Source organism: Equus caballus, chromosome 15, assembly GCF_041296265.1.
Source record: "Equus caballus isolate H_3958 breed thoroughbred chromosome 15, TB-T2T, whole genome shotgun sequence".
Taxonomy (NCBI): Eukaryota; Metazoa; Chordata; class Mammalia; order Perissodactyla; family Equidae; genus Equus; species Equus caballus.
This window is the reverse complement of record NC_091698.1, coordinates 106,241,047-106,257,807: the sequence shown is the minus strand read 5'-3', so window position 1 is coordinate 106,257,807 and position 16,761 is coordinate 106,241,047. Positions and strand designations below refer to the sequence as shown.

At 44.2% G+C, this 16,761-nt stretch overlaps 1 protein-coding gene across 4 annotated transcripts in view; it reads left to right on the top strand.

The window, feature by feature from the left end:
• SNTG2 (syntrophin gamma 2) overlaps positions 1–16,761 on the top strand; it is a 320,660-nt gene that overhangs the window by 125,615 nt on the left and 178,284 nt on the right. For all 4 annotated transcript variants that reach the window (XM_070236809.1, XM_070236807.1, XM_070236808.1 and 1 more), the window contains exons 5-6: positions 8,823–8,866; positions 8,969–9,010. In XM_070236809.1, coding sequence (XP_070092910.1) covers positions 8,823–8,866; positions 8,969–9,010 — 86 coding nt within the window. The remainder of the gene's footprint in view (positions 1–8,822; positions 8,867–8,968; positions 9,011–16,761) is intronic.

Sequence of the window (16,761 nt, the reverse complement as noted above, 5' to 3'; positions counted from 1 at the left end):
CTATTTAGCTCCTTTGCAGAGTACCCTTCTATGACAGCTATTTCGTGGTAAATCATGGGCATTTATCAAATTCTTTATGAGACATAACGAGACGATGTTTGCTTCTGGGTGCTCTGCAGAAATGTTTTTTAGCTCATCGTCCATTATGCTCTTGTTTTGTTTATATGCCGATCTACATCATCATCTGGGAATTATTTCCCAAAGAAACATACGTCTCTTCTAGTAAATAGACATAAATGTAAAATTTGGGGTAAGTCAGGCACTGGACATTAATGATTTCGACATGCTTCCCTTTCACCTGTCTGCCAAACATTGAGCTAGATGTGAAGGCCAGGTTTTTGCCGCATTAGCTTAGCTTTGTCTGTATTGTCATTCTAAACAGTTATTAATGGTCCATTTTGTAATTTAGCAGTTTTATCGTTGTGTGCATATTACAGATGATAACTCACCCCTTAGAAGGCTGGGGGTTGTGAGCCATCTGGAACCCGGACTCTTGATTGTGTTGGCCAAGTGGGGCCGGCGTGATAGTTCTCCTGATGAGTTGAGACCTGCATCCTGGAGTCAACGATGGCTTATTGCAAAAATGATTAAGACCAGCTGATGGAGCCTCTTGTTTTTGTCAAGAGAATGCCTTGACGAATCTCTTTAACATTTTATAACAAATTATCTTCGTAACGTTTAAAATACCTTTCTTGAAAGTGGGTGGTCGCTGGTTGTCATAGAAAGTCTTTGGGCCACCCCCTTACATTCGTGGGGAGCAAGCGTACTGATTAATAATTGTAGAGCCCCTGTTAATAAGACTTACAGGCAAACGAACCCATAGGTCTCAATTTCTTGGCCAGGAAAATTAAAAATTGCGCGTGCGTGTGTGATCAGCCTTCCTGGGTTCCGCCTGTGCAGCAGTTCGAGTCCTGAGGACCTGTGAGGGCTCACCAGTTCTCTCAGGGGGAGGCCCTGTCACTCACCATGTGATGGACGTCCCAGATCCATGGAGGAGATGCTTTAGAGCCCCTTGTTGAAATGGCGGCATAATCTTTTGCATAGTTATGTTTCTGCACATTCTGAGAATAAACTCACAATCCAAAAAGAACAATATATTTTTCTCAGTTTAATAAAACAAATCCAAATATAGTGCTATGAAATTAGATAAAATAAATTTTAATTTTTCCTTTGGGACTAGTGATATTTTACAGAATGAAATCGTCTTAAGAAACGACAATGGCAGTTTCTTTCTGACACTCAGATTGTCACACCTGGGCTGCTGGGAGCCCATTTAGGTTGGTTCCTCTATCCTTTCCACACACCCCACCAAGAACTCATGAAACATTTTACTTTATGTAAAGACATGTGGCAGGCTCAGCTTTCTTGAGCTCCCTGGGAAAGTCTTGTACTCAAGTCGCGGAGCAGATATTTCTTTCCCAGAAGCTCGGGGTCCTCCTTCTGGAGATTAAAATCTCTGTCTTAGAGGTGCCTTCACGCTGCTCTTCCTGAGCCGGCCCTCGGGGTCCTGGGGCAGCACCACAGGTGCAAAGAAAGCCTGTTGGAAGGGTGGGAGTCACTTGGGAAGGCCAGTTTAGAGCTTCCTTTCTACAAATGGGTACATCTTGCAGCCCATCATCAATACTGTAATAGTTTTTCACTAAATGCTAATTAAAACCAATTTAACTATTTTCTTTGTTTTATCTAGTAACACAGAGTAGATTCGAATAATAATTACTACGAATAACAATTAATAGTAATGTTGATACAAACAAGAGGCACGGCAGTGTCGCAGCAGCCTGGGGGAGGTCCAGCAGTGAGGTGCGGGCCCTGCGTAGCGGCTGCTGAGATGATCTAACACTTGCCTGGTGTGTTCTCTGTAGAGTCAGTTTTCAGTAGAAGACAGTGTTTGGCTGGGGCCTCAGCGACCCTGCTCAGCCTGTGTATTTTGCACTCTCTCCTCTGGTGTTAGCAGGACATTGGAAAGAAGTAGTTTCAGCCCCAGAGGTCAGGACTCTCTTTCGGCCTCAGCCAGGTCTGCACGCGAGGGCCCAACTGTGGTGTGTGCACAAGTTCAGACCGTGTGGGGCAAACCACCCGCCTTCTGCTGCCTCCAGACAGATGTGTTGTGGTATCTTTCGAATCCACAAAACTGTAAAGTGAGTGCTTTCGAAAACGGCTGTAAATTTGGGAGACCGCGGTTCAAAGAGAATGCAAAAGTGACCATATTATTCAAGATCTGACATTTATGACGATCCAATTTACCTAATTTATGAAACACTTTTCTTTTTAGCTTTTAACCTCTGAGGACAACTTTTCCATTTATTTTCACCCATTTTCCTGTTTTTCTCCAAACTGTCATATATAAATATTCTCTCACTAATTTTAATATGATCTGTTCTACATTGTTCGGCCAAACGATAAATTAAACTGTAAAATTATTTAAAGTTTCAGAAACCTTAATCTTAAAACAAAATTAAAATTTGTTTAAAACATTAAAATTTTAATCAAAATTTAAAATTTACTTATTTAAACAAAATTTAAACTTATTTGTTAGGATAATATCATAATATAATATATCTTTTGACATTCCGTTTTGTGATTTAGGCCAGGTCAGAATGTTCTCAGTTACCCAGGACCCAGGGGAAAGCTGTGTAAACACACATTCCTTCTCATTCACCTTGGAGTGGAGTCACCGAGTGTATAATTTCGGATCACCCCACTGCTGTTGTTTCAACACCATGTAAATCATCTACAAAGAAACACTTCCCTCTTGGTGGTGTCATCAGAGAAGTTATATTTTTATGTGGAAGTGTATACAGTTAGTAAAAGAGAGAATGTAGGCAATCTCCTAAATTTTATCAAATCCTCTTTGACAACGTGTATGTGTCATACTGAGCCACGATTCCACTTTCCGGTTATCCGTGGTGGAGGCCCGGAGCTGGGAATGAGCAGAGGGCTCTGGAGCCCGAGGTTCCGAGACAGACCCCGGATCTGCCCTCCCCACACGTGACAGCCTGGTGGGGGTGATGATTCCACCTCACGCGGGGGCTGTCATGTGGCTGAACCAAGTCGGTGCTTACAAAGGACTCTGAAGAGTGTCTGACACATAGAATGCTCAGTAATTTTTAGTCATTATTAATCCAAACAGTAAAATTCAGAGCAGTTAATATTAAGACTTGTTAAGAAGTATTATCATTTTATAATATTACCCAGATATAACAAAAGAGTCTAATTTTACAAAGGCTGATTAATTTGCAAGAAGGAACAAATTATTTCTATTATTACTGTGCTGCAAACAATTGCATTTACATAACCTCAAATAACACTACAGATAATAGCAATTAATTTGACTTGAAAAAACAAGTTTAAAAGAAATAGAAAACATCTCATTGTACCGTTTTTGCGTGTTTGAATGTTCATATGGATTAAAATACTTGATGCAGCATTTCAATCTTAAATTATGATATAATGGCAGGATTACCATAGAAATAAACTAGAATCACTTTTCAGCTAAAATCCACAGCCCAAGCTTAATTTGACCAAAGAGTTTATTTTATTTAGGAGCATTCATTGAAATTTTAAATTAAAATCAAACTTTCCTTATTTTATTTTATTGCCCATTTTACCACTTTTTAATTTGTTTTTTTGGGACTAAAAGCGTCCCTCAAATGAAAAACATTTCCAAGATTTACTTGGAAAGTCTTTAAATGACCTTCATTCGGCGTCTGGGAGCCGATCTCCTTCCCGCTCCCTCCAATGAGCCAACACGTCTCCATCGCTGGTGTTCGACCCACAGCCCCAAGGTTCACCCTCCCTCCTTCTTACGATGCGTTTACACTTCAGCCATCGATAACTTTTTATTAATGACTACATGTAGCTGTGTGGCACACGGCCCTTTCTCTGATCCCTTAAACTATAGTTAGATTTGAACCAGAAGAAAATTTTTTAAAGTTCTGGGCCATTTTTTTTGTTTTTTGAGAAAGATTAGCCCTGAGCTAACATCTGCCACCACTCCTCCTCTTGTTTGCTGAGGAAGACTGGCCCTGAGCTAACATCCGTGCCCATCTTCCTCTACTTTATATGTGGGACGCCTGCCACAGCATGGCTTGACAAGCGGTGCCATGTCCGCACCCAGGATCCAAACCAGAGAACCCCAGGCCGCTGAGAAGCGGAACATGCGAACTTAACCGCTGTGCCACTGGGCAGGCCCCAAGTTCTGTGACATTTTTGATAACTCTTGTATGAAATTGTCTCAAGACCATTTCAAGTCGTTCTATTTAAGAACCTTGATCATTCCAGAAGTGATAAACCGAGGTTTACTTTAGGATCAGTGGTTCTAGGAAGCCGGGCTGTTGCACACACAGGCAGCAGCTGCTGCGCCAGTTTTCCACCTGGAGGACCAGGCGGTGGATGAGGAGAGATGGGCTCCCCTTTGTCTGTTGTTGAGACGACCTCAGAGTGTTACCAGCTCAGGAGCTGAGGGACTTGTGTTTCTCACAAACAGGAGAGAGAGAGTGGAGGGGAGGAAAGGAAGAATAAATCAGCAAGTATTTTCTGACCGCATTAAAGTTAAAAATATTTTCTCTTCAAACTCCTGACTTGTAGTCAACTAAGCGTTTGCACCTTTTCTTTAAGGGTTTAAATTTTTCTCAGAAACTTGGAAATCTTGTGAATGCTTTGCTGTTTACCTGGATGGCTGCGGGCTCGTGAACTCCCCTCCTCGGGAATCGTCCGTGATGGTGTGTGCACACGACCTCATGCGGGGTCCTCGGGCCGTTCTCCCTGTTGCCTGGGTTCTCACGAGCTTCACACTGAGAGCGGCCTTCGGATCACAGGCCGCCCAGGCTGGGGGAGCAGCACGCGGAGCCACGTGGGGCCTTGCTTCCGGGATCGGGTCCCTGGGCGTTCAGCTCTAATCAAGACAGAAAATGCCTCGGCTGAGCCGTACAAGACTCTTCCATGGTCTGAGAAAAGTTTTAATGAATCAGACTTTCCTCAAAGCAAACGTTCCTGCACGCAGGACATGCTGGGGGCACGCGTTGCCTACAGACCCTGAATCCCGCTTCATTTTCATCTGATTACACCTCACATCACAGAGTCAGCACCCCATTTAGGGTGGGAGCCGGTGCCCTCCATCCTGGCGGCTCCCTGGGCCCCCGTCGCAGGGCTGCACTGCTGTGCTTGGTCCTGCCCAGGGGCGTGTCCCCGGCTGCCTCCCGGTGGCTTCTGGCCATCTCAGATCAAGGCATCCTTCTGATGAAAGACAGAGCTCTGAGAAATCTCACCCACATCATGTTATCTTCAGCTGGAAGGAGGGGATCCGGCTCCCGGCAGTGCGTTTCCCACTGTCGTGTGGGATCGCAGGCACACGCGTCACCTGTGGACAGAACAGAACTCTGTTCCATTTTAGCTTTAGGGTCAGAAAAGCTTCATTAAGCTCCTTAAGTGACTGGTTACGTGCTGTTTTCCTGAGTAACGATATGTGTAATTTTAATCTGTAATTATCTCTTTCACTAGATAGTCAGTGACCTTCCACAGTTATCGTTCTGTTTTGCAAAAGTTAATGCATCTAAAACCAGAGGTTTGATCTCCCAGCTCCGTACAGACTGAGGTGAAACAAGTGCACAGTGAGAAAATCTTCTCTCTACACTGTCTCATTAAAGACCGAAGCTTATTCTCTGACACACCGCGAACGCGTTTAATGATGGCTCTGCGTCCTCTTCTAATGAGGACTGTGTTTGTCAGTCAGGCCACTCTCTGGCATCTTCAGCTAGTGGTCAGGAGCCAGAAAGCGCCTGATTTTAGACCTCAGTTCATAACTGTGGCTAAAATGGGGAAATACATATTTGGAAAGAATATGATATTTGTGATCTATGTAGACATTTAAGCTGGTGCAAGCTGATTTTCCTTTATGCTTGAAGAAGCGGAGTGGCTAGAAACTGTTGCATGTCTGTGTCTGGAATTCCTTTCTGCTCAGTTGTATTTACAGAGATTCCACGGAGCTTAACTAGGCGCTTTGAGTTCACGTGTTTATGAACAAGGACAGATTGATCCCCTCCGTGGCCCCACAGCTGGGCCTGTAGGACACAGAAACACAGCAGAAACCGTGTGCCGTGGGCTGAGACCTGCACGGGTCACCAGGCCCAAACTGGGGAGGGTCCCATGTGGGGAAGGTCATGGGCTGCGGGGACCGGCAGGGCCTCTAAGGGGCACGAGGACACATAGAGCAGCTTGGAGCGCTGTGAGCGGTGGAGTTGGGTGGAACCCGTCACGTGGGCTTGAGGGCCCTGCTCAGGTGTTCAGGTTTTGAGATAGGTGGGTGCTACTGGTAGGTGGTGTATCATGTGCTGTGCAGTGTAAGAAGTCAGTCTGACCTCAGTATGGAGAATAGGGCCCCAGGTGAAGACTCAAGTGCGTGGCTCAGTTAGGAGGTTGGTCCCACAGCTGGAGAGAGGGTGGTCTCCTGGCCTGGAGAGGGGATGGTCCCACAGCTGGAGAGAGGGTGGTCTCCTGGCCTGGAGAGAGGGTGGTCCTATAGCTGGAGAGAGGGTGGTCTCCTGGCCTGGAGAGGGTGGTCCTACAGCTGGAGAGAGGGTGGTCTCCTGGCCTGGAGAGGGTGGTCCTACAGCTGGAGAGAGGGTGGTCTCCTGGCCTGGAGAGGGTGGTCCCACTTTCTGGTTAGGGGGGTTGGGGCAGGAGCAGGGAGGCAGCGGGTTCTGGGCACCCTGGAGAGGCCATCTACACTAAGGACGAGGACTGGGGCTTCAGACAGGTCGTGAAGGGCTGGGAGTCAGACGATTCTAGGCAAGGACATGTCAAGGACAGACACCTGGACACATATTGTTTAACTAGGTCACATCATGTGTAAACTTGGAATAATTACATGTACGGTTATATATGCTCATATTTATTTAATAGATTTGTATAATTTTGCAAATGAAAGCCTTGCTGTCTAAGCTTTTAGAGACTTCATACTGACTGTGGGAGTCCTCACTGCCTGAGTTCACTGTTCACCTCGATACCGTTTTCCATAGGAACTCAGAGAATAAAAGTATCATTCGACTAAAATTCTCTGCGTGGCAAGTTCGTGCGGGTCACTAAGGGAGGGTCAGAAATGGTTAAACGGCTCTGAGAGTCCTTTACTAATGGGATGAAGTACAGGGCCTTGCGCCGAGATACCACGGCCCGTGGTCCCGCTGGTCCTGCCTCACCCAGCACCTCTCCCAGGCCTCTCCCCGTCCCGCCCCCGCCATGCCCAGCTGTGGACCCTTGTCTTTGTGGCGTCCCCTCTTGCCTGTTCTTCTTCCTCTAGGCGGGACTCTGATGTCTGTCCCTGTGGTTGGTTTCTCTCATCTCCCCTCCCCACCCTACACAATTAGGCGTCCTGCATCTGAGGTTCACAGAAGACGGTTCACACCTCTCATGTTGGGTTATAGACACCTGGATGCAGATTTTACCATCCGTAATTTCACAGAATATTTGTATCATCAGTGATCAATAATACTTATGCTGTATTATGCGGAACTTCACCTGCTGGGCTTTGAGCCCCTGACACAGAGAGACACAGAGACAGACACAGAGAAACATAGAGACAGAGAGAGACAGACAGACAGAAGAGGGAGAGAGAGAGGGAGGGAGAGATTCTGAGAGGACTGAGGGAGCCAGAGGGAGCATGGATCATACCAGGTGGGTCGTGGAAGGTTTTCTGGGCAAAGGCTGAATTGTCAATGAGAGCTCTGTTAGTTACTAAAATCAGCACCGTTACATTCAGTAATAGAAAGGCTATATTTCGTTTTCAACAAAATTTAATACTTGTCGATAACTAGAAATAATATTAACAATTGACATTAAATATATCCATGGAATTTAAAGAGACTTCCAGTGTTAAAAGAATAGCTTATTGCTTGGTTTCCAGTGTGTAATCAAAGACATAAATTTAAAAAAATCTGTATGAAAACACAAAAATCTATAAAAATGCTTTACATTTGTGCAAATGTGTTCAGTCTTCCTGAAGGGGGTTCTCCCTCGGCCCCTGTGAGAGCAGAAAGGTTAAGTGGAAATGACACTGTAGAGATTTTATTCAAACTTTACAAAGTTTTTCTTCCCTTTTCCTTTAATATTCTCGGCATAGTCTCTTTAATTAAAGCAGTTTGTGTAAATTTGTTCCCAAGAAAGAGAGGAAAAGGCTGAGTGGCTTCTGGGATCCGTGTTTTATTGTCTGTGTAGACTTAATGAAAAATGGGAGTCAGACTTTCCACGCAGGTAATGAAATCCTTCACTGGGGGAGTGACATTTGCATTCCACACAAACGAGCCCTCAGTTTGGAAAATCACTCTCTTAATGTGCTTAAAATTAGGCATCTGTTTGCTTTTGGGGGCTGCCTGGGGCTGTGCTGCTGGCTTTTTCCCTCATCATGCACGTCTACGCACAGTCACACACGCATTGAAAAACACGTCCTCACATTCCCACATTCACACTCACTCACCACATGCGTGCACATGCACATTCATACCCACAGGCACCTTGACACACACATGCTTGCATTCTCACGTTCACACACATGCACACTGACACACGTGCTCACGTTCTCACTCACACACGTGCACACACATGCATACCCACATTAACACACACATGCACATTGACACATCTGCTCACATTCTTACATGCGTACTCATTCATGCACAGGCACGCGTGCACACACACACACACACACACACACACACACACACACAAGCCATTCCAGTTGCTGTGAACGTTAAGCTTAAGCAGCCACCGTAACAAAGATTACGAGGTCCTGAACTTCTGTTAACACTGTTGCCACTTTTGCGACCCTGCAGCTGACCAAACAGGGATGCTGTTTATAGGAGACGCCGTCCTACAGGTCAGTATTTTAAATGTCAATCCTTAGCTTTGTTGCATTTGAATTGTAAAGATATAGTAATCCATTATTACCCTCAAAATTCTTAATTTGTCATCCTTTCAGGTTAATGGCATTAATGTAGAAAACGCAACCCATGAAGAAGTGGTAAGTGTATTACATTTTATGTTTTTTGTTCTGTTTATTGGATATTCTTTTATTATAGTTATTTTTCTCTAAATTTATATTTTACTGAGTGTATTCGTAGACACAGAGTTTTAGAATTGGAAAAAAATAGCTGGAAAGGTTTAGTAAGTCAAGTTCCAAAAGGATTGCTATGAAATGCCTGCTGTGTCAAGTGCCAAGAGACACGTCTCACAACCATATGCAAGGGGTCTTCACAGACACTATAAAAGGTACATTTTGGGCTGGCATGGTGGTGCAGTGGTTAAGTGTGCATGTTTGCTTTGGCGGCCCGGGGTTCGCCGGTTCAGATCCCTGGTGCGGACATGGCACTGCTTGGCAAGCCATGCTGTGGTAGGCATCCCACATATAAGGTAGAGGAGGATGGTCACGGATGTTAGCTTAGGGCCAGTCTTCCTCAGCAAAAAGAGGAGGATTGGCAGCAGATGTTAGCTCAGGGCTAATCTTCCTAAAAAAAAAAACCACAAAGACAAAAGGTAAGTTTCATTGCTCCAGCTTTAAAGAGGGGAGGATTGAAATTCAAGGGGTAGAGGAGTCCAGCTGGGGGCCTCAGGGTCGCTGGCCATGCTGAGCGGCGTCTGTCGGGATTTCCACATGCTGGCTCCCTCTGGCACACTTGTAGGTAACACACTTGCCTGGGAGGATGTCTCATGATGCACACCTCTGGCCTCTGCCCGGGTGATGGCGTGTGGCATGTGGGTCAGCGGGCATCTGCCCAGTGTTGCTTCCGTGGACATGGACTTGGCCAGTGTCAGGTCAGACTCCCACATACAAGGAGGAGTGAAATGAATATCCAGTATGGAGCATTAATTCTGGCCTTTGGGCACAGAGAAGCCCTGCAGTGCATCTGTGCAATGTGGCCGTGTGCCTGGACACGTGTGATGAAGGGCAGTGGGGGCACAGACCAACGCATGGTGCCCAGGGTGGCCCAGAGTGGCAGACGGTGATAAAGCTGGACTTGGGAAGTGAGAGGAAGGGAGGGGGAGCGGCCCACATGCAGTGGCCTGAGCTCAGCGTGGCCAGGGAAGGGGCGAGGGGGAGGGCTGAGGCGGGAAGACCACCCGGGAGCAAAAGGCTCTGTCCTGAGAGTCCCTCGCAAGGAGTTCATTCTGCCTGACGCAGCGAAATCGAGCAAGATTTTAACCTGTTGCCATCCCCCGGGGGGTGGGCGTGCCCACGTTCATCCGTGTTTATCTGTCTAGTGAGCAAATTTTAGTTCCAAGTAGGGGCGGAAAGTCCTCCAATCTGCATAGCGGGATTTCCGTGAGACCAGCGCGCAGTCTGTTGGTGATCTCTCACTAGATGGGGGATTACACATGTGCTGCTGCTCATGCACTCGCCCGTTTCCTCGTTCAGGACGTGTGTGTCGACCCTTACCGTGGGCCAGGCACGGAGTGAAGACTCACGTGTGGGATAAACATGTTTCTTGGTCTCGAGGGTCCTACAGGCTTAGGTTTATGTTCATGGATGAAGTGTTCTCATCTATTTACTTTCTAAACTGAATATCCGTGTTAGTTTCCCAATTTCTGCAAAAGTTTGCTTTCTTAAGGTGAGTAAACACGTAGTAATTCAAAGAGAGACAGTACACCCCTTAATAACTTTCATCCCAGCCCGGGGAAAGTAAAAGGCATTCATCCAAGAAGCAAATTTTTGAGTAAATGATGTGTAAAACTTATAAATGGAGCTATTCAAATATTTGACTGATACAAATATATTTTTGAAACAAATCATAAAATTCTATGTCTACATTCTTATGTGACACAAAAGACGTGATTGGAGCACTGTTAATGAGACATATGATCTCGATTTTTCAGATTCATAAAGTTCATAAAAATATTAAATTTGTAAAAGACCTCATAAATCACTCAGTTTCATACCCTCATTTTTCAGAGTAAATTCTAGCTTCAATTAATTCTAAAAGAAAAAAAAAATGTCAGTTCTGCTCAGCACAAGAGAGCCATAAAATGAATTTTAATCACTCTACCTACTGTCTCCTTCTTTGGACAAGTTTTACTACTTTAGGGCCACAAAAATATGTTTATTCCCATAATATACAAATATATAATATGGGCATAAACACACCATCTCCCTCTTTGTGATACACTGTGTTGGTATGTAATATCATAGCAGACAAGGCAGAGAGCGAGCTGTCCCTAAGTTTATTGGGCAAATTCTGAGACATCCAGAGAAAAAAGAAAATTGATGATGGGCAGTCACTCAGTCTGACATCCAGGTGCAAAGGTTAACAACGTCTGGGAAGGAGGTGATGCAGGAGAGTGGTCCCCCTGGGGGACCTTCCACCCCGATGTGGTCTGTGGGGAGTGACGGCTGCCGCTGATCCGGCCCCCCAGCTCCCACAGGCAGAACTCAGGCTGACAGTCCAGTGAGGGCCCGAGCAGGCTCTGTGCTCTGTCTATAAGGATCTCAGAAGGAGAAATGTTAGGATTTCATTTTCCTGCAATATGTTCACAAATTCTTTAAAAATCTCAAATGTCAAATTAAGACATTGTAATAGAAAATTACTTCTATTCTAATATCATAGTCTAAGTTCTTAGTTCCTATGAAAACTATTGATAAAAAGCCCCTAACTGATTAAAATTCACTAACTCATCTCATGGAACCTCCTTTTTATGTTGAGATCAGTCGTTTCTTATACATGCTTTAGTCAATAGCAACTTTTGTTATCATGAGGTCCCATGACAGATTCTAAGTTCAGGTGGTCTTGAACTCAAGAACCCTTAGTCCTTGTGTTAAAAAACAAACAATGACACGGAAGCTCAGAGCAAGATGGAACCTTCCAGATCATCCATTCCAAGCAGCAACCCCAGGCCGTACCCCCATTCACAGGAATGCATGGCAGTTCACTCTGCATCACAAGGCAGTTTATTCTGTGTGTAACGTGGCATTTTTAGAAGGGTTTCCTAATAAGACCTGAGGCTCACTTTCCTGTTTCTCCAGGTTGTTCGTTTGACAAATATGAATGAATTTTTCTTAGGCTAATTAATCCTAAAGCAGAGCATCGTATCATACGTAAGTGAAGCCTCTGCCCACAAGGATGAGTGTGGGCTAACGATGGAATGAAAAGTTGTATTCAAAAAATGACAAGGGAATCATTGTTGGACTTGAAGGAGGAGTTGCTTCTTCGCCCGGCTCTGCCTCTGCTCTTGGCTCGTGGGGTCACTGGGACTTCTCTGCCTCAGGCGGCCTCTCAGCTGCTCAGGTAGTTACTCTGCCTCCTCCCACTGCTTCCTCACGTCTTCTCAGGGCTAATTGACGCAGTTCTCGTGGTCTCTGCTCATGTGAGGTGTCCAGAAGCTCCATCATCGTGAACTGATGGGAGATTGTGGCAGCCTTTCCATCCTGTTATAAGGATGAAGTACCAGATAGAGAAACAGGCTAAAATAAATAGATTAGACAGATGACAGATAGATGATAGTTAGATAGAGAGGTAGATAGATGATAGCTGATAGATACGTAGACAGATGATAGATGCTAAATAGATAGATACGTGACAGCTAGCTAGATGATAGATAGAGGGTAGATAGATGATAGATAGAGATAGATAACTAATCAACAATATTTTCTTATTCATGAGTTGGAAAATTGTTTAAAGAGGTGATTCGCAACCTCACTGCATGTTAGAATCGCCTGACACCCCGCGGAGATTTCAACAGATACCTTTGGTTCAGCACCACTTTGTCCTAATTCCAAGAACTCTAAATTGGTAGAGTTAAAGTCATAGAAATGGGAAACAAAACTCCTAATAAAGTCATGGATGTGGTTTACAGAAGAGGTGTTTGTGTTGTCTAGACTCCTGTTCATGCACTCATTTCTTCCACTAGGACCTGGTCAAGCCCAGTCTTGTATAAGCCCCTCCCCCAGAGTAATGGAGATGCACATGTCCAACTTCTGTGGCTTTGTGGGACAGGTGACACTCAAGCCTTGATGGACAGTTATCACCTGGGATACATTAACCCTCTGTTCTGCCCGGTGGACCGTAGTGGGTGCTGGGTCTCCAGGAGTTAACATCACTTCAGATCTAGCGTCTGGAAGCTTTGCTTTCACAATGTGCGGTCACTGGTACCGCCAGTCCTTTTATGGAAGCTAAGAGGATGATTTGCAGCAAAAATGCTTGGCAGTCTTTCCTCAAGTGGACTTAGACTGTCTTTTGTTTAAGGGGCTGTGGGTCTATAAATTGACTCAGCTCCCAAAATTGATTGAGTCTCTGTGGCCCAATTGTGATAACAAGTCAAGTCTGTTCACCTGGTCTAGAGATTTATCACTTTACAGTTCAGTTGCAATTGTATCATGTTCCCCATCTGTCAATCCTGAGGGCTCCATGGTCAGTTAGTCATGGCCAAATCTCTCTGCACTCAAACCTTCAGCCTTCCTGCCCATCAGGGGAACCAAACCACCTTGTCTGGTGGTGAAGTGCTGCCACCTGGGCTCTGCCCCTCGAGGATCCCTTCATCACTCTGGGATTCAGGGAACCAATTTCAAAGGAAGCATAGCATTTACCAGCCCTCCTCAGCAGGAAGCTGCCACAGCACAGCCTTCACAGGATGCAGTGCTCCCCGCACCTGGGCTCTTCGCAATCTGTTGGTGAAGGGAGTGTCCACTGCACCGCTCCTGGAGGAGTGGGTGTGGGTTCAGCAGGGGAGTGGTTGAGCAAGGCACTGTATCTCTATGACCCTTTGCCTTGCTCTTGAACATCATATCAAGGAAATTCTGGCATCTCAACCTCGCTGAATTTGGCCTCTGTGAGTTCTGATTTCAGTCAACCAACAATGGAAACCATTAGAGTCCATCTCAACTGCTTGAACTAACAGACTGAATCCAGATCTCTAGTCAGTGCACCCAAATCAATACATTTTGCCCAATCCAGCAGAAGATTTAACACCCTCAGGACACATTCCCAGGCACACTCAAAGGTTTCTGCCATTATAATTTGACAAAATATTGCAATTATTTTGATGTGCATGAAATACCTTTTCTGAAGTCACACTTTATACCAAGATCTGAGATTAGTTATGGGTCTGGAAATAACGGGAAGTGCAGGGACTGGATCTCAAGGATCAGCATTTTCCTCCCAGGCTGTTGCCTTAGGAAGATCATTCCAGGATCTTCAAACAAGAGGAAACTAACTGCAGATAGAGGAGGATGAGAAAGAGGAGTCCAGTAGGATATGAGAATGCAGGGAGCACGGATACCTTGGGATCCATTCCCATTGCTACTCTGCCAATCAGTGCCCTAACACAACCCGAGAGGCCTGATGAGCCTACAGCTTCAATCGTTCAGCCACCTGCTGTATCAGGTTTTGAGTTGTTTTCATAAACCTTGAGTCTGTAGTTAAAGAAATAAGGAATCAGTTCAAGGGGATCATGGAGTTCTCTAGCTCTCCACCCATGGCTTACCTTGTAAATATTAATCCCTGAGCTTTGTTGTTTCTTTTCTCAAGTTTTCTGGTGCAACATAAGCAGCCCTCCTACCCTATTCCCACACTGAAACACTACCCATTAGGATTCTCTCGTGAAACCAAGAGCAACTCCAGAAATTCCAGCCATAGTAGTCTGAAAATGGGGACGTAGTTGTTCGCAGCACATTGGAATCCCTGAGAGAGCAAAGGGCAGGGAATGTGGCATCGAAAATCTGAACATCAAGAACTAAAGTAGTTTGATCTCAAGAAGAAGCCAGGAAGCGCCTGTAACCCTCACCAGCTGTAGGATGCTTATGTGACTCCTGCATCTGCAGTGGTGAAGCCGTGGTGCTCAGAGCTATGGGGCAGCCCCTGAAGAGCTGTCTGCCCAGTGGTATTCTTATCTGACTTGAGAGACTCCTGGCTTCTCCTTTTTCAACTTCCAAATCTTCCATGAGTTTCTCTCAGCAAACTCTAACCCTGAGACATATAGGAAATAATTGGGGAAACATAGTGCCTTGCTTCTCTTTTATGATATAAATGAACTTTGAGAAGGAAATTGAAGGATTGCCAAGTGAATGGCAGATGAACCAGCACAAACACAAAGGTACGATTGATCATAAATGGACAGATCCAGCAGGCAGAAAATCAGTAAGTCGTACCTAACCAGACCATTAGTCAACTGGATGCAAGAACATCTACAGACCACTTCATCCAACAACCAGCAGAAAAAACATCCTTCTCAAGCTCACATGGACACTCACCAAGAGAGACTACTTTCTGGGCCACAAAAATACACCTTAACAAATTTAAAAGAACAGAAATCATGCAATATCTGCTCTCAAACCACAATAGCATTAAACTAGAAATCGCCACCAGAGAGAAGGCTGGAATCTCCCCAAATACGTGGAGATCAAACAACACATTTTGAAATAACACATGGGTCAAAGAAGATATCTCAAGAGAAATTAAAAATATTTTTAAATAAAAATACAATTTATCAAAACTTGTGTGGTGCAGTGAAAGCAGTGCTTACATGGGCATTTAGGGCATTGATGCATAAATTAGAAGAGCAGAAAGATTGGGAAGCAGTCATTTAACTTTCTACCTTAGGAAGCTGGAGAAAGAATAGCAAATTAAATCCAAAGTAAGCAGAAGAAAATAAATAATGAGAATTAAAAGAGAAATCACTGAAATTGAAAACAGGTAATAGAGAAAATTGATGAAACCAACAACTGGCTCTTTTAAAAGATCAATGAAATTAATAAAAGCTAGCCAGACCAACTAGAAAAAAGTGAGAAGACAGTTTACTAATATTGGAATGAATGAGGGGATATCATTACTGATCCTATAGACATTAAAAGGATACTAAAGGGATACTATGAACAACTCTATGCTCACAAATTTGATAAACTAGATGAAATGGAACAATTCCTTGAAAGACACAACTTGCCAGACCTCATACAAGAAGAAATAGGTAATTTGAATAGGTTTAAATCTGTTAAGTTCATTGAATCAATAATTAATAACATTCTGAATCAGAAAGCATAAGTTCCAAACGGATTCACTGGTAAATTCTAACAAACATCTAAGGAAGAAATTGTACCAGTTCTGTATAGTCTCTTTCAGAGGATAGAAGCAGAGGGAATACTTCCTAACCGATTACATGAGGCCTCATTTACTCTAAGTCCAAAACTAGACAACAAAATTGTAAGGAAAGAGAGCTACACGCCAATATCTCTCAGGACCACAGAAGCAAAAGTCCTCAACAAAATAATAGCAAATTAAATCCAACAACATATAAAAAGAATTTTACACCACCAAGTGAGATTTATCCCAGGTGTGCAAGGCTGGTTCAACATTGGAAAATCATTTAATGTAATAATCACACCAACAGACTGAAGAGGAACAATCACATGGTCGTATCAATAGACGTAGAAAAAGCAGTAGACAAATCTAACACTCATTTATGCTAAAACCTCTCAGTAAAGTAGGAATAGAGAACTTCTTCAACTTGATAAAAAATATCTACAAAAAACATACAGCTGACATCATACTTAATGGTGAGAAACTCAAAGCTTTCTCACTAAGATCAGGAACAAGGCAAGGATGTCCCTCTCATCACTGCATTTCAACATCTTGCTGGAAGTCCTTACTAATGCAATAAGACAAGAAAAAGGAATATTAGGTATATAGACCGGGAAGAAAGAAATTAAAATGCCCTTGTTTACAGATGACATCATTGTCTATGTAGAAAATATGAAAAAATTTACCAAAAAGTTACTGGAACTAATAAGTG